Source organism: Physcomitrium patens, chromosome 24 (genome assembly GCF_059467195.1).
Source record: "Physcomitrium patens ecotype Gransden chromosome 24, ASM5946719v1, whole genome shotgun sequence".
NCBI classification, from domain to species: Eukaryota; Viridiplantae; Streptophyta; class Bryopsida; order Funariales; family Funariaceae; genus Physcomitrium; species Physcomitrium patens.
In genome coordinates this window covers 11,079,967-11,101,521 of record NC_143433.1, presented here as the reverse complement: position 1 = coordinate 11,101,521, position 21,555 = coordinate 11,079,967, and the positions used below count along the sequence as shown (strand labels likewise).

At 33.3% G+C, this 21,555-nt stretch overlaps 3 protein-coding genes, 1 long non-coding RNA gene and 1 other non-coding gene across 15 annotated transcripts; 2 read left to right on the top strand and 3 right to left on the bottom strand.

Moving 5' to 3' along the window:
- Positions 1-3,521: 3,521 nt before the first annotated feature.
- Positions 3,522-5,368, bottom strand: LOC112276503 (uncharacterized). 6 transcript variants are annotated; one of them, XM_024507886.3, is made up of 4 exons: positions 5,089-5,368; positions 4,410-4,617; positions 4,050-4,152; positions 3,522-3,789 (listed from the first exon to the last, which is right to left on the bottom strand). In XM_024507886.3, exons 2-4 carry the CDS (start codon positions 4,554-4,556, stop codon positions 3,737-3,739), a joined length of 303 nt encoding a protein of 100 aa, XP_024363654.1. In that variant the 5' UTR covers positions 4,557-4,617; positions 5,089-5,368; the 3' UTR covers positions 3,522-3,736. The 6 variants fall into 6 exon arrangements, with proteins under 6 accessions (XP_024363654.1, XP_024363653.1, XP_090103228.1 ...); XM_024507885.3 differs by having other exon boundaries at positions 5,197-5,368; XM_090247102.1 differs by having other exon boundaries at positions 4,074-4,152; positions 5,197-5,368.
- A 3,365-nt stretch (positions 5,369-8,733) lies between these two features.
- Positions 8,734-10,878, bottom strand: LOC149986435 (uncharacterized). 5 transcript variants are annotated; one of them, XR_016500655.1, is made up of 4 exons: positions 10,772-10,878; positions 10,528-10,625; positions 9,518-9,577; positions 8,734-9,427 (listed from the first exon to the last, which is right to left on the bottom strand). It is a non-coding gene; the product is annotated as an uncharacterized LOC149986435 (long non-coding RNA). The 5 variants fall into 5 exon arrangements; XR_016500652.1 differs by lacking the exons at positions 10,528-10,625; positions 10,772-10,878 and adding an exon at positions 10,074-10,521 and having other exon boundaries at positions 8,734-9,031; positions 9,284-9,427; XR_016500654.1 differs by lacking the exon at positions 10,528-10,625 and having other exon boundaries at positions 10,772-10,864.
- Positions 10,782-13,184, top strand: LOC112276548 (uncharacterized). 2 transcript variants are annotated; one of them, XM_073530943.2, is made up of 4 exons: positions 10,782-10,922; positions 12,330-12,416; positions 12,533-12,611; positions 12,713-13,184. In XM_073530943.2, the coding sequence occupies exons 1-4, from the start codon at positions 10,830-10,832 to the stop codon at positions 12,859-12,861; spliced, it is 408 nt and encodes a 135-aa protein (XP_073387044.1). In that variant the 5' UTR covers positions 10,782-10,829; the 3' UTR covers positions 12,862-13,184. The 2 variants fall into 2 exon arrangements, with proteins under 2 accessions (XP_073387044.1, XP_024363723.1); XM_024507955.3 differs by lacking the exon at positions 10,782-10,922 and adding an exon at positions 11,870-12,171.
- A 4,245-nt stretch (positions 13,185-17,429) lies between these two features.
- LOC112277073 (U6 spliceosomal RNA) lies at positions 17,430-17,532 on the bottom strand. Its single transcript, XR_002968253.1, has one exon. It is a non-coding gene; the product is annotated as a U6 spliceosomal RNA (small nuclear RNA).
- A 2,052-nt stretch (positions 17,533-19,584) lies between these two features.
- On the top strand, positions 19,585-21,042 carry LOC112276499 (two pore potassium channel c). The gene has a single exon (XM_024507880.3). The coding sequence runs from the start codon at positions 19,982-19,984 to the stop codon at positions 20,831-20,833; it is 852 nt and encodes a 283-aa protein (XP_024363648.1). The 5' UTR covers positions 19,585-19,981; the 3' UTR covers positions 20,834-21,042.
- Positions 21,043-21,555: the final 513 nt, after the last annotated feature.

The following is a 21,555-nucleotide window of genomic DNA, read 5'->3' as shown; positions in this document are numbered from 1 at the left end:
GTCCAAAAGGCATGACATTGTATTCAAAATGTCCATACATAGTTCGAAATGCAGTCTTCTATTCATTTCTTTTTTTGATGCGTACTAGATTATATGCTCCATGGAGATCTATTTTTGTATAGATCCTAGCTTGAATCAACTGATCAAAAAGTCCAGATATTAAAGGTAGTCGATACCTATTCTTGATGGTAGTCGTGTTGAGTCTTCGATAATCAATACACATCCGTAATGATCTATCTTTTTTCTTCACAAATAGAATCACAGCTCCTGCCGGAGATTTAGAATGGCGTATGAAATTCCTGGCTAGATTTTCTTTAATATACTCCTTGAGTTCAGTCAACTCATTTTGTGATAAACTGTAGATTGGTCTGAATGGCGGTTGTGCTCCTTCTTGAAGGTCAATTGAGCAATCATAGGGACGACGTTCTGGGATTGTATCCACATTCTTTTTTTCAAATACATCTTGAAATTCTTGATATTGGCTTGGAATGCCACGTGAAGTCTTTGCATCGTTAGAAATGGGTGTGGCATAAATAATATATGGTGATTCTTTCATAGCAGCATGCAAGAAAGCTTTTGTACCTATAAACACATGTTTATTTGAACTGGACTTATGACTCTCTACTTGATTAACTACATTGTTAATTATACTTTTAGAAAAAGAAAGATTTCGGAAAATCCAATCTATTTGAGGGTTGTATTTTTCTAACCACGATAAATCTAAAATGACTGGATTAGAATGAGATCTAATGATATTAAATACTACAAAGCTATTATGATCATTGATTATTACTTCTACAGGAAGGGTTTCATGAGTAATATCTCCGGAAGACAATGGACGACCATCTATGACTTCTACATGAACATGTTTAGTTTTCTTTACTAAAGACATGTTATGTCTTTTAGTAAATTCTTCATCTAGGAAATGCATTGAGGCTCCTGAATGTAACAAGCTAAAGGCTTTGTAATGTTTAGGTCCTAAAATAACATTTAATGTAAAACAAGGAGAGGGCTCTCAGGAGAGAATAGGAACTTTACTAGATGTTGTACAAGATTCCAGCCGCACAGTCCCTATTGTAGCCGAACAAACTCATTTTCTAACATATTGTCTTCTTTTACAGCCATACTCCTAATTTTGTGGTTGCGTCATTTCTTTGGACAATGTTGAGCAATGTGTTTTGGTTCTCCACAATATAAACATAATCCTTCTTAATGACAACGTGTCTTTTCTTGCTCAATAAGAAGTTTGAAACATACTACATCAATTTGCATATCCTCTACTTCCGAATGTATGTGTTGAAGAGGTGTTGGTGTTGCCATTGAATTATAGTAATATTGAGGTCCACTTGTACGGTTCTCAGATCGAAATTCAAAAAGGCGATTGTCGCACTTCACAGCAAAGTCAATTGCTTGACTCAATGTTTGAAGATCAGGTAAGTTGAGCATTAATTTTTTTACCTCATACTGTAATCCATAGAGAAATTGGCTAATAAGTGCAGCATCATCCCATTTGATATCAGTTATAAGTTGTCAAAATTGTGAAGCATACAACGTTACTAATTGATTGCCTTCTCGTAAAATACAGATCTTATTGGTTGCAACACGAATTGCATCATGTTCTCCATACATAGATCGAAACTGCGTCAAAAAAGCCTCTAGATTATCTAATATTGGATCTTGCCGTTCAAGAAAAGATGAAAACTACGATAGTGGTGAACCTGAAAGAAACATACCAATGAATCTAACTTGCGATCTTGGAGTTGGATAGCTTTGGGGTTGAAGTTCAATCACAAGTTGCACTTGATTGATAAATCCTCGAAACTTGGATCTGGTGCCATCAAACTTCTCAGGTAGGGTACTTCTTGATTCTCTAATACTGGAAGGACGTTCCACCATAGGAGAAAGGACATGATTTGGTACAGATATTGAAGCAGCTCCAACTATTTCTATATCTTCACTTCCTGCCAATCTTATTGCTCCTTGTGGTTGTAAATTGAGTTGATGCATCGCAAGTATTAACTCCCTCAATTGTTCTTACATTTGTACCATTCCACTCTTCATTTCAACAAGTTCTGCCATAATAACACTTAGAAAAGAGAAGATGTCTAATATCGCTCAAGATAAATAGAAGAAAGGATTTGAGAACAAAAAAAATACTAAAGACAATATCAGTTTAGAAGAGGGTAATCTGCAACTTCTAATATGCTTATATCTTATCAAGCAAAAAAGGGTAATCCACTCTTAATCAAGATTAGACAAAGCTCTGATATTGTAGGTGTACTCTTGTCAATCTGTCAAGGACAAGAATTCGATGAAAAAATAATTCAGACAAGTGAGTCTTCATTCAAAGAAAGGTAATAAAATATAAATAAACAAGTATGTATATTGAAAGAGAAACTGGAATGGCTATTACCAAATGGAATCTAGAGATCCTTGAAACTAGACTGGAAGCAAGAAAGGAGTTGACAAGAGTGAAGAAATAACTAAACCTGCTTTGATGCCATGATAGAATCCAGAAGCCAGAGCTTTTATAGCCCACAAACATGCTCACATCTTTTAAAAATGGATGGAATAGGTACATATTTATACTCATATGAATGAGGTAGTTTGGTAGATCGGAACTTTGAGGTTGATCTGAACGGATGAAGTAGTGATTATCCTAAAACTGTTGCTGCAGTGTTAGATTCCAACATGACTAACTTCGAGACTCGGCAATCCGTCATGAGCCATAGAAAGCCCACAAGCTGGGTGCGTGCATGGATCCCGAAACGCAACCTGATCGACATGTGTTCCGAGCTGTCGGAGCCGAAGTAACGGGAACCGGGGACCGTCGCAATTCGCTGACTAGAGTCTAGGAACACCTGTGGAACACGTCAAATTAGACATATGATTCAAATGCATTGTTGATCTGGGGTTGAATTTGAGATGTCGTTTCTAGGATCCTGTTAGAGAGCCTTGTGGCACGTAGCCTCGAAGGTCGATGGCCTGTGACACAGATATCAAGGCTCGTGGATGCTCTTTTTCATTTTTTGTCATTCTGTGAGGGGATGAAATATCGGTCCGCTGTTTGTGGAACGCCTTCTTGCTTCTTCATTACGGTGTAGTGCATTACACGACATTTTTCTGTCGAGGATTACGATTCTTCTTATTTATTTATTTATTTATTTTTATTTCTACCATAATCAAACCTATGCAAAGATGGAATTTCAAACAGCTGAAAAGAAAGGACTCGAGGGCTCAAGAAATGTCTTGGTGGCTGCACATTCCAATCAGATTCGTCTCTTTCAGAAATGGACACTTTTTAGATACCTTACTCGAATCAGAAAGTAAAAAAGGAGACAAGAGAATACTAGCTTGTAAGGATCCCGTATGCAGTTTGACATGTGGCACATTCATTGATAACAATAGTAACCTGCAGTGAATATAGGGCTGGTGCAAAAATAAACACTGTAGGTGGCTCAAAGGAATTGTGTGATCCAGTGTTACGATTTTTTCAAGAGGCTAAGTAGTGAATCATAAGATTTGAGAAATATTGACCTCTTGTAAGGTATTGCACTTCGAATCCTCCAAAGAACAACACTGAGCATCGATTAATATGTACAATCTATTATAATCAAGTGGTGCAACATTTAATGCAAATGTTCATCCCTACAAAATTAACTCCAACGGTGCTGCTTGACATCAATCGAATTTTATAGCTAACCCCGCCACAGCTCCAAATCATTCACTCCTTGATTCATTTTGCGGTAGATTCTGGATGAGAACTATTGCTGATTGGTTGCTCCTCGCCTAAACATAGCAAAATCATATTAACAATCTCCTTCATTAGGTGCTTCCAAAAAAGGCTGCTACATATGCGGAACCCAAAACGTTTCTAAAACGTAACAAAACGATGAAAGCTACTAAATTAATTTACATGCTTTGAAAAGGTTCATACTGTTTCTATTAAATCGAGAGGCTAAAACAAACACTGCATCTTATATATGGTTTTCTTCTCACGTTGAACTCAATTCTTGTTTTCAAATTATGAAAATCAAACGAGAACTCACTGATAGGTTCGGGAATTTTCTCACTCTGGTCGCCTTTCAAACCAGAGCCAACTTGAAAAAGCGCTCCAGGAGGTCGAGAAAGAGGCTCCTTCAAGCTGTGCTCCTGTGTATTGTGGACAGGGTCACCATGGGAAATAACAATCAGGGAGGTAAAAGTTCAATTACTTGACATCTATAAAGTATCCAAATATAGATAGTTCTTATGGAATCCAAGAATGCATGACTACGTCATCAGCATATGAAAGTAAAGCATTTCCACTATCAAATTAGGCAACCCAAGGACATGATTGTGCAGCAGTAAGAGTCAACGTGCAGCTTACATAAACCCAGAATCAGTGGAGGATCAGAAATTAAACGTACCATTTGATCACAATGGAGCATAAGGTCCTTTGGAGCAGGAGTATCGGTACCCGTGGGGCCAATTCCAGTGCTAACGTTTGTCTGATCCTTCAAAATCTTAGGCAACTCGCCTGACGAGTTCCCTGACAGGTTCCCTTCAGAATCCATCTTCCTGCTTGAAATCAAGCTAAAACCCTCCTAATCTCACGTTTGAATAAAATATTTGTATCTGCACGAAAGCAGGTGGTTTCAGAATTGCATTGAAACTAGATACGCATTCGGAACACTTAGAAATTAAGTAATATTGTAAAGAGAATTTACTGAGATTGCAATTATCAATAACCTTCTTAGTACCATCCTCAAGCTATGACAAGGAATTCATTACAATTTTATGTGTTCCTAGACTGAACTAACACAATTAGAGCTTTCTCGTAATCCTAAGGACTAACACAAGCTAGGATCCCACGTTTCACCATTTACGGTTTCAGCAAACGACTACACTTGCACATGAATTCAACGAATACATACAAACTGAATGTAAGATATTTAAAATCTGAAGGCAAAGTCCTGACGGACATCGAATCAACCGAACAACATCCCCCCGTAACGACCTCCAAAACTTTTTCTACATACAAACGACATAAACCCTCCAACAAAAGATACCAAAAGCTACCAAGCGAGTGAACTCACAACTTACTACCTAGCTTATCAGGTGAGCTCATCTTCGCTTTTAACCTCAGCTCTCGACCACAAACCTCTAACTGCCGACACAACTGACAACGAAATAGAGGTTCGTTCGAATGCTCACTAACAGTAGAGCTACAGACACTCAAACTGTTATCGAAGACGGCGCAAATTCTGGCATGAAATGTATCTCACTTCTTGCTCTTGCCTCAAACCCTTGGGGCACGACACGGCAATGAAGGGAGGGATACGAAAGCGTCGAAGACCAGCAGCGACCTCAAACTCGAAACTCGAGCAAAGTGATGGCCAAACACGGCGACGTCGGGACATGGCTTTCTTGGGACCAGCCCCGCCCCCGAGGTGGAGTCGACGTGGCGCCTCTGGTCCAGGTGTCACCTTCCTGATCCCACCAAGTGTTGTGGCTTGAAGGGGCGGGGTATATTCCAGGGGTTGGGAAGTGTTCCTAAGCGAGACATTGCCGCATTGCGGTTTTCATTCATCTGAATAAAATGAATGTGTTTCATCCAACTTTTGCTTTATCCGGATGATGTCAGCATGCACAAGAAAAAAATCGTTGATTTCTTTTGTTGTGGCTGTTGATCAATTTATTTTCTTATTCTTATTTTTTTGACATAAAACGAGATTTTGCCTAATATATTAATAGAGTAGATTATGGTACAAACGATTGCATTAACACCTATTACTAGAGGGCTGGTGTTAAGAGTATTGTGTGAGGTAATTGCAATTACTTCTAATTCATTTATTCTCTTGTGTTTTTTTTAGCCATTAGGTGGTATTTTAAAGTTCTATTTAATGAACTTATGCACTTTAGAACCTATTAGATGTTTAGCCATCCATGATTTTTTCCATCTCTTGAAGAGGGTAGTCTCACATTCAAGATGTTGTTCTTATGTCTTCTTTACATATTTTTATTTGATTTATCCATATTCTATTAGGCTCTTTTAAATCATATTTTTAATATAGAAGTTACTAGATACTTACTTTTCAAAAATATACTTTATTTTTTAAATCCAAATGATTTATAAACAAAATCTTCTTAATAAAGTCTAAATCCTATCAAGGTATTTTAACTAAAAAGAGATATTTTTTGTAAAAACGACTTACTTCTAAGTGAGGATATTCTATAGATTCCATTTCTAAGGATTAAAAGTTGGTTTATATAGAAGAAAGAAAAACCAAAATCAACTTTTATAAGCTTAATAACACTCCTAAAATGTGTGTAGAATGGTCTTTGGCTTTTAGGAGAAGCATAATACACAATAAATATTACAGTAGGAACTAGCTTTTTTTTCTCCATATGTTAACTGCCACATCTTTGTGCCATATGAGCCACATAAATACAATCTTTTTATGGAAGTGAGACTTAGATTAAATATTATTCTATTTAAAAGATTAATTTTTATTTAAAAAAATTATTATATTTATTTGTTGTTTAATTAGTAAGAGGATTGTCTTTTTGAATTAGATTCTTCCAAAGTTTGGCAAAGAATGTCATAGATTCTTCTTTTATTATCTAAAAATAAGTTTTAAGATCAAAGATTACTTTATTAAGTGGATTATAAAATAAATTAATTCTTTTTGATATATATATATATATATATATATATATATATTTTGTTAGATTTGTGTTTAAATCTATTCTAATAATTTTCAAAAATCATACCATATAAGACTCATTTTTGATTAGGAATTGTTTTTATAAACATAAATATTATTATTAGTATTTACTTGCATAAGATGAGTTAAATAGAAGATAAATTTACTAATGTCTTGTAGAAAAGCTTTTTAGAAGCATCATAGATGTATATTTGATTTCCTAAGTATTTGTAAGTGATAGGTAGGTTGAAAACTTAGCTAACAAATTGGCCATGTATTGCACATGCTTTATAAGTTGGCCACTTGTTGTATAAGTTGGCTATGTGGCGTTTATGTTGCAAACTTGCCTTTAAAGTTAGTCATGTATTTTATAAGTTGGAAATATGTTGGATAATGTGTAGAATATTGCCACATAGTTCCTTAAGCTAAGTTATATAAATAGAGGCAAGAATAAAATCTTTCTCACTTTTGAGAACTCTTTTCTTGCTTCTAATCTAATTTCAAGAGTTTGTAGCTTTCTTATCTTAATGAATAGTTATTCCAATTTTTCTTGGATATATATACTTTTTTTATTTTCTTTGTGTTGTCTTTTTTTTTTTAGACTTATCTCACATATTTAATTATATCCTTCAAGATCTTATCTTTAATTAATTGAAAAGAATCTATTTACAATATAAAAACTTTTATTTTTTCTTGATTCTCTTATTAAAAAATTGATGATTATCCATTTCTAAATTGATCTTGTTTTGTTTTTGTTTTGTTTTTTTTTTTTTTGTTTTTTTTTTTTTTTTTTGTTCTTAAGTTTTTCTTCAACTAATGCTAAGCAATATTAATAATCTTCTTTTTTATTGTATTATTACAGAAAAACTTATTGAAATAAAAGATACAATAATACAAATGCCCAAAAAAAAAAGAAAATTAATGCTTACAATGCATTAATTAAATTTACTACTGGAACAAAGAACAATATAAGTTAGAAATAAAGATATAGAAATGATTGATGTTGCTTCATTATCTACACCAAATTGTATTACTTTTCTTATAGTAGAACCTTATTTACATATTAAAAAACAAACAATTCCTTTGCTTAAGTAATTTGATAGTACAAGATCAAAATTTGAAGATTTATCTATAAAATAAAAATAGTAATTAAACTTCAATTTCAATGTTATTTAATTCCAAGATCATAAGTTAAGTTTATTTTTGAGACAAAAAATACACATATTCTTTTGCAAAACATTATTTTTTTGATTGATCAATTATTCTTCAAGAAAGAGCTCAACTATCATTTGGACCAATCTATAGTTTATGAAAAATAATTTGGCTTCACTCAAAGAATGTATTGATGAGAATTTGGTCAAGAATTTCATATTCCATTCAAAATCTCTACATGAAGCTCTTATTTTGTTTGTGAAAAAAAATAAAAAAATAAAAAAATCATTGTACATGTGTAGATTATTAAAGATATAATAAGAATATGTATCTTCTATCTTTGATATTGAGACTTTTTGGACAATTGAATCAAACAAAGATTTATATTAAAATAGATCTATGAAGAACATATAATCTACTATGCATTAAAGAAGGTGATAAATATAAAACTATAAATTGAATTGAATATTAATATTTTAAATATAATGCTATGCCTTTTGAATTCAAAAATGTGCCAATTGCTTCGTGATATCAAATGAATAATTTTTTGTAAAAGATTTTTAGATGGTTTAATTATTTTTTTATCTAAAAAATAAATTAATCTATTATAAAAATAAAAAAACATAAAGTTCATATTTTTTGTGTGTTATAAAAACTTAGAGATACAAAACTTCATACCAAGTTAAAAAAGTGTGTATTTCACAAAATTTAAGTTGGTTTCTTAGGATTTATTATCTCAAATAAAAATCTTATAATAGACCATCTTAAGAAGTTATCACAATTGAATATACATGTAGATCTTTTTTTGACAATATTAATTGCTACAATAGATTGCCAAAAGATATTATATCACATAGAAGGACTCAATTTCTATCTAGATTTTGAAAAACTCTTTTTAAAGTATTAAAGATGGGCATAAAATTATCTTTGGCCTTTATTGAAAAATAAAATGTGTAAATTAAGTATTAGAGAAGCATTCTCTAAAAAATTAAAAATGAATGTTTTAAAAAGTGATGAGTATATTTTAGATAAATAATTTACCTAAAATATATAGGAGATACTAGAGAAGTTGTTGTAATGTGTACAAATTTTCTAGAGCTATGAATGTGAATTTATGAGGGAATCTTCAACATGCAAGCCTCAATCCATTGAAGGGCGTGAGACTCACAAACCTTTCAACTCTCTTGTTTCTGCAAGTACTCCAACTCTCTTTCAACTACATCACACAGTTGACTAAAAGGCCAATTGATGGGAAAAGAATTATGCACTAGACTTAAGTTTGTTACTTGCTAGCAACCCAATGAGTGATTGATACTATAGAAGAGAGAAAAACGTAGATTTGCTCGTGAAAAATACTCTATAACTTAATAAAACATATTGATTACAATAATGCATCAAATACACACAAAAAGATACTCTGAATCAAGAACTTTAGGTTTTACCGATGTTTGGAATGATGAGACGAGTCTCGTGAATGCCTCGATAGTGTTTTCGTCGGAACAGTCACAGGTTATAATATGGCCTGTCTCTTCAGCATCCTCTGATGCGATATACTGATCAGTGGCGTCAACGCTTCCCCTCTGCCCCTGTCCAATTCCACTAGGAATTGTGAGTCTGGTTAACAGTCACATTAACATTCTCATGATTTTTGCAGAAAAACGGAAATGCAATATTACCTTGATTGTCCATTTGATAGATGACATTTCAGCTCTTGCATTCCAGATGTACCAATCAACCTGAAGGAATTCTAGCACACAAAGGTTTTCAGCAAGAACGAAATGTGCAAAACACAGTGCTTTATCACCCTAGAAGTCATTCTTTTCCATTGGTAAAGGTGTGTAACACCAAAAAAACTATCCCACTCTTGGTTGTTCCATAAAAAAAAAAAAAAAAAAAAAATAGTACTGCTTTGTAACAAAACCCACCAATGCGACTCAGTGTCTGCCGTAAAGTGAACGAACCAACCGTGATTGACCAAATGCATGGAAAAATCGGAAAAATAGAAGACCCGTCATCCCTATATCCTCTATTCAGTAACCGAAATCAAATCGGACTGCAACAAAGAACCACCAAAAAAGTGATGGATTCTGTCATAGCCACCACACATTTACAAATTAATTTCGAGCAAAGGAGTTCATACTTAGCTCAGAGTCACAACCACTACGCAATTACTTCAAAGCTTTCAAGCATGTGTAGAAATCGTAGAGGAACTCGAAAATTAATTGTCCTTACTCTACCACAAGGCGAATGATGAACTCTGAAATCTCAACTGTGTCACTGGGCAACAATGCTGCCTCTAATCGAGCTGAATTACAGCACGACATACTCTTCCAACTACTGCAATCAAAGCAACCCACAGCTTGGGCATCGCAAACCGGGGCAAATATACACTCAGAGACTCCGACTTGAAGCACAAATAGTAGGAATCAACGTCATGATCATTATGTGCTTCACATTCCCTATAAACAAAGCTCCGCAATACAAGTTCACCTCACAACACACAGAAAAAACGATGCTACAAGATAGGAAACTGGTGGAATTCACATGCTGCTAGAGCTGCAAAAATAAACGACCCACACCGCAGCTTGACCCACAAGCATGGTGCCGATTAAAATGAGGTGGAAGCTTTAGAAGAAAGAAAATCAGCATTTGAAACGTCATACGCAGTTGTTGGTGATGCACGCACTAAAATGAGTGATAGGTTTCAAACTTTATGATCTCAAGGATCACTTCATTGCCACAGCAACAAGACTTGGTTTCTTGACTTGAATCCCGGATGTAGCCCTGTTCTCCATACAACCATGCAACAAGATTTCGGGTATACAATAATGCAACAAGATTTAGGTATACAACAATGCAACAAGATTTCGGGTATGCAACCGGATGATCCAACAAGAAACAGATAAAATACCACCATAGTAATGCCTTACATTGTGGAAAAAATTGAAGATAAAGCATGTGCTCTTTGCATTGCAATCCTAGAACTGAATGTCAGCATTCTTAATCGTGGCCAAAGAACAAACCTACTCCTCACCCCGACAAGGAATGGATGATACCATACAACAATACAACAAGATTTCGGTATACAACCATACAACCATATTTTATCTGTTTCTTGTTTGATTTCGGTTCCCCATCTGTTCTTCTCAGTTGTTGCTCTCAATAGGGTGCATCATATGACGTGAATTGGATGATGGAATAGACTTTGAGGATTCCTTTGATCCATTGGGTTTCTATTGCAATGTTGCTTTTATCTTATGAAAGTTGGCAAAGAGTTGTAGCGAGTAGCAGGAGGATCTTCTTCAAAATTGCCCTAAAAGGAAGTTTTATTTCTCAACAAAACTGTCACATTGGCCCCATGCTATCCAAACTCCCATTTGTACCTATAAATCAACTACATCCTCTCTCCCTTATAAGTTAGATTTTCTTTTGGAATTCCATGCACATATCTTCTATTTGCTTATGTTTTCTGTGAAAATATTGTGTATAGCCACCTTTCTTGTGTTTTCTGTCTACTAATTGCTCATCATTGCTCATCATACTATTCAACATTAATGAATGCTTGTTTTTCCAGACTTGTGTAAAACCGCCACTTAAATCTTTTGATAAAAATCTTGTTGGCGTAAAATTAGAAATAGATGATTCCGTGGAGATATTTGACGATTATGTGATATAATCTGTAACATTTAACAGTGCACAACCAAAAACCCAAGAAAACTAGTGTATTTTAACCCAATTATGAATACTTCGAACTATCAGTTTATGAGAAACAACGTTTGCTGTTTGAATCTCATTTGACCCATTTGTAGAGGAAAATTTTGGAAGGAAACAACATTGTTTCAAATTAATAGAACCATGAACCTTTCGTCACTGATTTCGTCCGCAACTAGTCACACATGGGAACGGAGATTCCGTCGCCGTTTGTGAGCATGATTCGAGTGGCAGTTGGGGCCGGCGGATAGTTTGCCCTTTCGTCACTTGTTTTTCTGGCCCTTTCATAAAGCCCTTGCAATCTTTCAACTGCAATCACCACTAAAAGACTACTCTCGCATTAAGGAGATCAGCAGTTTTTTCTGGCTCATGAAACACACCGTTGGAGTAGATCGATTGCAGAGTGTGCCGAATTCAATTGTCTCTACAATCGATGCAGGGAAGTTGTAGCACCTCAAGTTGATTCTGATCTCATGATCACTTTGGTTTGTCTTTTGGAACTCGTGGTTTTTGAAGAAAAGATTTCGATTTCCCCACTTCATCAGCACTTCGTGAGCTTGAAGCTCCGACGTCGTTTTCGAAGACATCCACTATGTCGTCCAAAAAGGATGTTGAAGATGTATTGTTTAGTCTCTTCCCTTCTCTGGCAGAAAATCGTATCCAGCAATATGCAAATACAAATTCCATTTCAGAGGCAGTTGTGCTGGGAAATGTTTGCTATTAGGTCCGCCGATCTTGTAAGCTTAGAGCACCTCCGGTTTTGTGAATTCTATGCAGAGCTTGTTCATCCAGGACGAGATGAAGACAGTCATAAAGGATTCTATCGACGAGACGATTGGGAGCCAGCAATTCCAGCACGACAAGGTCAATCCTCCAATTGAACCCACTTCGTTGTGAACTTCTAAACCACATAACCACAAAACTAGTTGACAAAGCCGCAGATCACAAATTGGTTGAGCAGATTTATGGGTTCAGTGCAGGTCGAACACTGGACAAATGGAGTGGGAGAGAGCTGCATTAAGCGTTTGGCCATCCTCAACAAACCTTTCAAATACGTCGGTAAGTGCGGAATCCTTTCGTATTGGCGGGTGAATTCTCAACAAAACATTACATACACGCCGACAATCCTCATGACAAGCTCTACTTAACGCTGGTCGCAGTGACAACTGTTATAATGCAAAAGAATGGAGCTGGCATGCTAGTGGCTACGTCTGGCTTCTGGAATAAAGGCACGGACGGAAGCAACACCATTCGGTGGGAGAACAAGACCATGTACGTCATTGTAACTATCTTCGGTACTTTGCTTTGAGACCTGCAACATTAGACGAGACAGGCATCAAGTCAAAAACTGAAGGAAACTGTGAGTCTTGCGAGTTGAGCACGAGGTTTTGCAAAGTTAAAGCACACTTCTCACAGAAAAAGCACGTCAACAGACGGAGCTTCTTTCAGATACACTTCTGCAACAATCCATCAACTTAAAAGATGTTGCAATTCTTCCAATCGTGATCTGAAAGCTTCTAAATACTCTAAAAATTTGGGTATTTGGTTTGCTTTCATCTTTGCGTTATAATTTAGATATCAATCCGTCTTCAAGAAGTCATATTTAATTTATAATTCTAACTCCTTAGCAAAGCGGCAGTATATATATATATATATATATATATATATGTGTACATACACCAACATACACATATACACTAAATTAATACTGTTAATAACTTCAATATATAACTTAGATTTTATAACCCATTCATTTTTAGATTTTAAAAAATCAAAATAAAAGGTTGAATACTAATAAAGAATCAGATTATTGTGGTTATTTCTTAACAATATATTTTTCATTATGGCCAAACCATCCACCAGTGGCTATTTTATTTTATTTTATTTATTGTATCACTTCTTTATATCAAATGCTGTCCATGATCTTATGTTTTCATTGTAATAAAAAAAATTATATATCTATTATTATTTATTATTTTAAAATCTTAACTAGATTATATAAGGTAAAAAAAAAATTAAATTAAATTAAATCTCAGTTGTACTGATTTTAATGAAAATAATTTTGGAATCAGCATGTACTTTAAAATCTCTATTATGCACAGACCTTTGAAGTAAAGCATTTAGTGATTTTTTCCCCAAAATCCCAGCATATTTATATATATACATCAAAACGCAGTAGTAATTTTTAAATTATTAAAAATTAATTATTGTAAGAAAGTAGTCACACAGAAATTACAAAACATTTAATTATCCAGAATAAAGTTGATTAACTTCAAATGATTACTTAAAATGAATGATTCTAATTGAACAAATAGTGTCAGATATGATCTAAGCCTTAACAAAATTAGAAGCACTTCTACTTTATATTGTACAAGTCATTGTTAACTTCCATTCAAAAAGTTAAAATTAAAAATATATATTTACTTATACTTAAACATACATACATATATTATTAATTTTTGCTATAACCAAAGGGAGAAGGAAAAACAAGGGGGTGGAGTGGAGACAAGGGAGGTTGGGTTAGGGAGAGTGGGCTTAGGGTGGAGACCAAGGACAAGGTTGGGGTATGGGAATGGGGATGTTGGATGGGAAGGAGGTGGGGGACATGGAACTTGTACAAAAACAAATCATGAGTTGGGAGGGAGGGATTTGGCTTTAACAACTTCCTATATATATATTTCATAAAAGGATATATGCTTTGTGTTCTTCATTAGATGTCACAAGGGCATTTTAGACATAAATATATTAGGATTTTGTAGACATGAATATATTATCTATATAGATAGATAGATAGATAGATAGATATAAGGAAAAATATCTATAGATAGTTTGAAATCCATGGCTAATGAGTTTAAGATATATTTAAAGATTATTTAATCTTCAATTTTTTTTGTTCACCCTACATCAATATTTATAAGATCTAAGACATTAAAAATATTTGAAATAGAATAATTTAATTTTATATCAATCACCATAATATATATATATATATATATATTGAATAAGTTATAAATAGAATTATATTAAAAAGAACATCTACTTTAATATAAATTTTTAAAATATATATTTGTAAAAATAATTATAAAATAATCTTATCATATATATATATATATCAATAAAAGTTTCTAAAAATATTATATAGATGCACTTCTATTATAAAGAAAGAATATTAATTAGAAGTTTTTGTTTGTAAAGTATAAAGATTCAATGGTGGTTTTTTCTAATACCAAAAAACCAGAGAATTTGAAACTAAAAATGAAACGTTATAATATTGTATAGAAGCTTTTTTTAGGAGATCAAGGCTTTTAGGCAAAGTGTCAAAGTTTTATTTTCTCAAAGCTTTATAAGAAAATAAAACTTCAAGGAAAAGTTTTCACAACCTTATAACATTTGTAAGAGCATTTGTTGCTCTTGTCCATGAATAAGAAACTCTTTTATTGTTTATTTAGAAAGGTGTCATTTACTTATTGTATTTATTTGTGTTTTCACTTACATCTATTTGTTTCTATTATATTAAGTAGTATATGTGTGATTTAATAATTTCTCCATTTAAAAAAAAAATCAAGTGAATAACTACTTTTAGATTTGAGGAATTATTTTGAAGAAAATATGTATAGATTAGTATTTTTAACTTCTATTCATTAAAAAAAATATATATAATACCATCAAAATAATATATAACATATATATTGTAATTTAATTTTATTAGTTAATCATGATAATTAAAGACTAAAAGTAAACTATTTGATGTTGGACTATTAGTTTTTGAAAACCAACAATAATATATTACATTCAATTGATATTCGAATACAAAAATAATTATATTAATAATATTATTAAAAAATAATTAATCAAATTATAATAAATACTTTATTTAATACAAGATATTAACAATGTAAAGAAGTTATTAGCTTACTAAGTGAAACAAACTAAATTCAATTAAATATCAATCTCAATGTAATTTTAAAAATTAAAATAAGATAATTGGATCATTAAAAAAAAAGATAAATGACTATATAATTGAAAATATCAAATAACCTTCCAACATGTTGAAATAAAAAAATAAATATACTAATTATCAAATCCTTCATCAACAATGTGCTTTATATTGCATTCTTAAATCCATTCAAAACCTACCACAATAGGATGTTATGAGAAGATACATGGCAAACAATAGATGTTATTTAATGACTAAATCTATGAAGTAAACCGTGGTTTAATTCAAAGTGATTTAAAACACTTGTTACTTGAATCCAAATAATTGTACCTAGATATATAAACAAGAAAGATGGAGCACCACACAAGATAGCATAAGAAGAATCCAATTGGACATGTTTTACAAACATAATAGATACATATAAAAAGAATGATAAAACAATTACAAAGGAAAAAAATAATAAAAGAGAATTTCTTTTAAAAAAAAAGTAAAAAAAATAAACAAGTAAAAAACTAAAACTAATATAATTGTTTTAAGTATTGTAGGTATTATAAACAAAGTTATGAAATACAAAGTATATTATTATTCTAAAGAATCCAAACAAAATTTGTAAAGCCAATGTATGATTCTAAATAGTCACTCATTGATATCTAACCTCCATCCATATGCATTAGCACTAGTAAAAAGAAATGCATAAAGATCATAGTTTTGTAATAAAAAAAATAATAAAATTTAATTAAATAAATAAATACTATTATATAGAATTAAAAAAAACCATCACTTAGAATATTAAGATTATATCGAGGGTTTTTTTCTTCTTTAGCACCTACTAATATATCTTAAGCTTAGAAGTAACATACAAGCAAAATCCTTCATTAAAAACCTTTTATTAGATTCTAAGCATAAAATATATATGTGTAGTATAATAAGAAATATCATTATTAAAATTTGTAATATGGTAGAATATAGATATATATATATATATATATATATATATATATAATTTAAATTAAGAAATATATAAATTTTAAGAAAGAAAAAATAAAAAATATATATATATATATATATGATATTTTTTAATCGATAAATGGTAAATAATTAAGTATAAAATAGATTCTTATATGATTGATTCTTACATATTTCCAACAATACCAAAAACATGTAAAAAGAAGTATTTCATAAAGTTATGAAATATATGTATATATATATATATATATATATCCATTATACTATATAAATAACTTGTTCATGTAGTAAAAGATTTAAATAAAACCAAAGTTCACAAATGTTGTGTGTGTGTATATATATATATATATATATATAGATATATATTATATTTTTGATATTTCATAACTTTAGGTGCCATGGAAGGATCTTAAGATCTTGCCTAATTTTTCTACCTTCTTTCAAGGAGCTACAATCCATACACCTCAAATGCACCTCAAATTCTATTACTTATTAATCATAGAAGTTTTACCATATATATATATATATATATATATATATAAACTTAATGTGATGTTAAAAATACCAAATTTAAAAACACTGTAAGAAATTTTACATTGTTATGCACTTTTTAATGTGTGTCTTTGTCACATTTCATGTACATGTACAAATAGATGAGTTGGTGTGGATTAGTGAAGCCTCACAATGTTGGGACTACCTCTCTCAACCTCATCAACACCAACAATGAGCTCATAGTAAAAAAAAAAAAAAAAAAAAAAAAAAAACACACAATCAATCCTACAAGACAACAAAGTTGATGGAAGTATGCTCCCAACAGAAAGCAGTGGAATGTTGTTTCATTTGCAACAAGTGGATGAGTTGATATGCATGCGCAGTAGCCATTTGGTGTGACATTGTGAAGCAGTAGGACGTGGTGGACGGAAGTATGAAATGCAGCTGCGGAGCAGGTTCAAATAGAACTGGAAGAGAAGAGAAAAAATGTGGATCATTTCTCGATGTGTGCGTGTCATCCGTGCGCAGGGGCCATGCTAATCTTCTCTGCATCGCTCCAATTTCATCAGATGTCTCCGAAGAAACAATGGTACAATCTCGCACTAAAAACCTTCGTTCTTGTGCCACACCATCCCTTATGGGCTTCATGTGCTCCAGGTCCCAGGCCTCGCTCGCCTTATCACAAGCCACCCTCTTCTCTCCATCCCATTCTCCTCTCCACTCCCCGCAAACTTGCACACCACGGTCACTTCACTTCGCTGCTGTTCTCCACGCACGCTCCTTCACTGCTCATGTCTCCTCGCCCACAACCACACATGGACGCTGTTGCCACATTGTCTGCACCTCTACCTCTGTCCACGCTAGCCCAGCCCAACCCTCCCTTTATAGGAGCTCTTCCGTGGCGTGCCAATGCATTTGGCTGAATCAGCACGCCGCATCCAGTGCCCATCCACTAGGAGGCCCGGGTGAACTCGGCTGCGATGATGGCATACCAAACCTGAGGCAGCAACACAAAAGTGGCCCATGAAGAAGTCGCCCGTCGGCGTTGGCGATGGTGCAAGGCAACCCACCTCAACCCTGGTGTCCATCACCTGCATGTAGTTGAACTTGTTATTTGTGTTGTCGCAACCTCGGAGTTTTTTTTTGTTTTTTGTTTTTTTTTTAAGCAAATCAATTACGGGAAAGCGACAAAGGTGCGTTCTCCGATCTACCCTCTGCTCTTGCCAGCGCGCTGGATATGGTACCCAGACCTCAATTTCTAACCTCAAAGTTTTTGCTCAAACTCATAAGTAGACATCTATGAACTCTTCATTGATCTTATAGGCCTAATTCTAATACTTTTGTATATGTGGTAAAATACCTCTCATTTTGATTGTTAAAATGGCATGAAACTTAATAATTATATTTTTTAGTTGCATATGCAAAGAATCGTTGAGCATCAAATGTAAATTTAAAAAAAATTAAAAATTAAATACTCTTTGCTTCCTTCAAAATTTTATTGTTTAAAATGTTTAACTTTTATTTCTTCAGTTAAAGATCTCTCTTAATTCATAACCATAATAGTAATTCTTTAACCTCACCCCTTATTCTCTAAACAAAACCTCTATTTGCAATAGGTCCATATTTTTTTTAGCTTAGAGTGACATTTTATCAAATAGGTGGTTTATAATATAACAACATATTGATTAAAACTTTAAATATCTATTGGTTGATTTATATTTAAATATAAATTTAAATATTTATTAAATATTTATTATGATTATTTAAATTTAAAACTATTATTTTCATAAATAGCTGAATTGATAAATACTTATATTAAAAATTGCCTATTTTAAAATAGATTTTAAAATAAAATATTCCTATTAAGTAAAAATAAATATGATCGAATTAAAAAAATCAAATTTTTCATTATAAAACTAATGTAATCATTATTATTTTATATGCTTCAAATAATGAATTATCACGGAACTGACTTTTAAAAAGTTTAGTCATTATTACAATCTATATATTTGAGGATGGTTAAAAAATTTAATATATATATATATATATATATATATATATATATATCAAATTTAAAAATTTAAAACATATTTTACATAAAGAAAATATTATATTAAAAAAGAAATAACATAAGAGCCTACTCCAATTCACATATGCATTCATTTAAATTAGTTTATAATACACTTTGTTTGTTTTTACAAATACAATTAGAAATATCTTGAAAGGCTAAATTTTAATAATAAATAATATACAAAAGAGCAAAATTTAATAACATGTGTTCAAATAGTTTTAAAGTGATGTTGCACTAGTTAATTCACACCAAACCTTCAATAATATGTAAGAGAGAAGTGCTATAAAAGTTTTAAAAATTCATGGCCCAAGAATAGAAAAATAATAATCTTTATTATGGAATAAATGTAAATTAAACATCCAATTTTGTTATATGACTGACTAAGAATGTATCAGCATATCTTTCTAAAATGGGATTTTAGGAATGAAGACCTTGTTCTCAATTGAAAAAAAAAATGTTATTATGAGTCTATCTTAACAAAAATATTAAAAAATGTATATATATATATATATGTGTAGAAAAAGAAATAGGAGGAGTTAAAGCAAAGAAAAGGTAGTTGCCTACACAGCCATGCAGCGAGCGTTGCGATTGCGATGGGTGTTTCAGGAGCAGCACATGCTCCTTGCTGGGTGACGCGATGCGAGCAGATGCGCCACGCCAGGCGCTTTTGAGGTGTAGTTGATGTCTGTGGTGGTGCATGCAACCACTCTGGAGGATTCTTTAGTTGCGTCGGAGGATTGCGGCATTGCTTTTCGAAGGGGAGGGTTGGAGGACTTGGGGTTGGGGTTGGATTATGGCTAAATTTGGGTTGTCGGTTTGGTGGCTCGGAGGAGGAGAAGGGCAGGTAGAAGTGGAGGGAGCGATGCCGATGCTTTGTCTTTGCACAAGCAATCTTTGGAATTGGGAGTGGCAGCTGCGTAGACCGATATATTTGGCTCAGTTCTGCAGGATGAGGTGCCCACGATGTCGAGCAGCATGCGTGAGGAGTGTCGTTCTTCAACTCATGCTTGGAAGGTTGGCTCGGTGGAGACTATATCATGGAGGAGCAGCCTGGAGAATTGGCTCATGGGACGAGGTTCGAAGGATCCTCTTAGTTCAGGATTTTTGTTTCCAGATGGATGGGATGAAGACAGCGAAGACCTTCGCCGATCCTTGCTCACGGAAAGCGACGATGGTGGCGGTTTAGAAACGTGTCACCTCGACAATGCGGAGAAGAATTCTTGCAAGAGCTATATTTTGCAAGGGAGCCATGTCGTTGATGTGGGCTTCATGCGAAAGACCGTCGGGAATTTGGCTGGGTGCGAGAATGCAGCGTCTAGAATTCATCGGTCCCAGACGGCGCCGGCTATGTCGATCATAAACAGGGATCGGAAAGCAATCTCTCTGAAGCGTCCCGAATTTACGAAAGGGTATGCGATTGTCATGCAAGCCGGAGTTGGTCTTCTCTTGTACCTCGCCATAGGAATTGCAATTCTCACATGGAAGAGCGATGGGTTTTTTGGAATCGAGACGTTCTCGGTGGTAGATAGCCTTTACTTCTGCGTGGTCACCATTTGCACTGTTGGTTATGGCGGCAATGTCCCCGTAACCCCTTTTGCAAAGCTCTTTTCATGTATTTTCGTGATGATAGGATTTGGCTTCATTGATGCATTGATAAGCAATGTGGTGACCTTCGTGTTGGACAAGCAAGAGGAGCTCCTTCTCAGTGCTGTGGAGGGAAGCCATTACCTTGCCAAGAAAGATCATTTTTGGAATGCCAGATTGAGGCTTATAAGAAAAAATCTAAATTGCTTAAATATGAAAGTAACAAGGTAATTGGGATTTATGTATGATTAAAACTACTTAGAAGAGTTTTTTTTAGCACTTTTGAATTGAAATTCGGATTATATTCTTTTCATATGGGTGAAACCTATTAGGATTTCTTAGATACTTGTGAAACACAACCTCACCTTCCATAGCTAGTTACCTTGTGCATTTCTAAATAAGATAATACGTAATACGACAATGCCAATGTACATATCAAATGACGAGTGCAGTGTCATGTAATATGACTATATGATGAAAGATGGTAATATAGAAGAGCAAAGTTAAAAGATAAAGTAAAAAAATATGGATAAAAGATAGGAAGGTAATAAAATTTTTAATAGTAATACTGTCTTGTTAGAAAAGTGACTTCTACTTATTTTGTAGGGCCATAAATAAGGTAGAACAAAGTAGATTGGAAAAATAAATGATATACGCATTTTTAGGGAGAAGTTAAGAGTAAATTCTAGCAAAAATTACCTAGAAAAACTAGATATTGATACCCAAAGAGGGCCGGTTATGAACTAAGATTGAAATCAGACCCTAAGGCACAAAATCAAGCTTGGATGATGATTTTTGGAATCTTTTGGAAATCAGAGGGTAGAATATTGGAGTTGATTTGATAGGTTTTCTTTGAGTATTGATTTGGTGTGATTTGAGTGTATATTGACTTTGTAAAAGCTTTGCAAAGTCAAGATTTGTTTTGGGTGATTCTGAATTTGTGAAATAAAGTG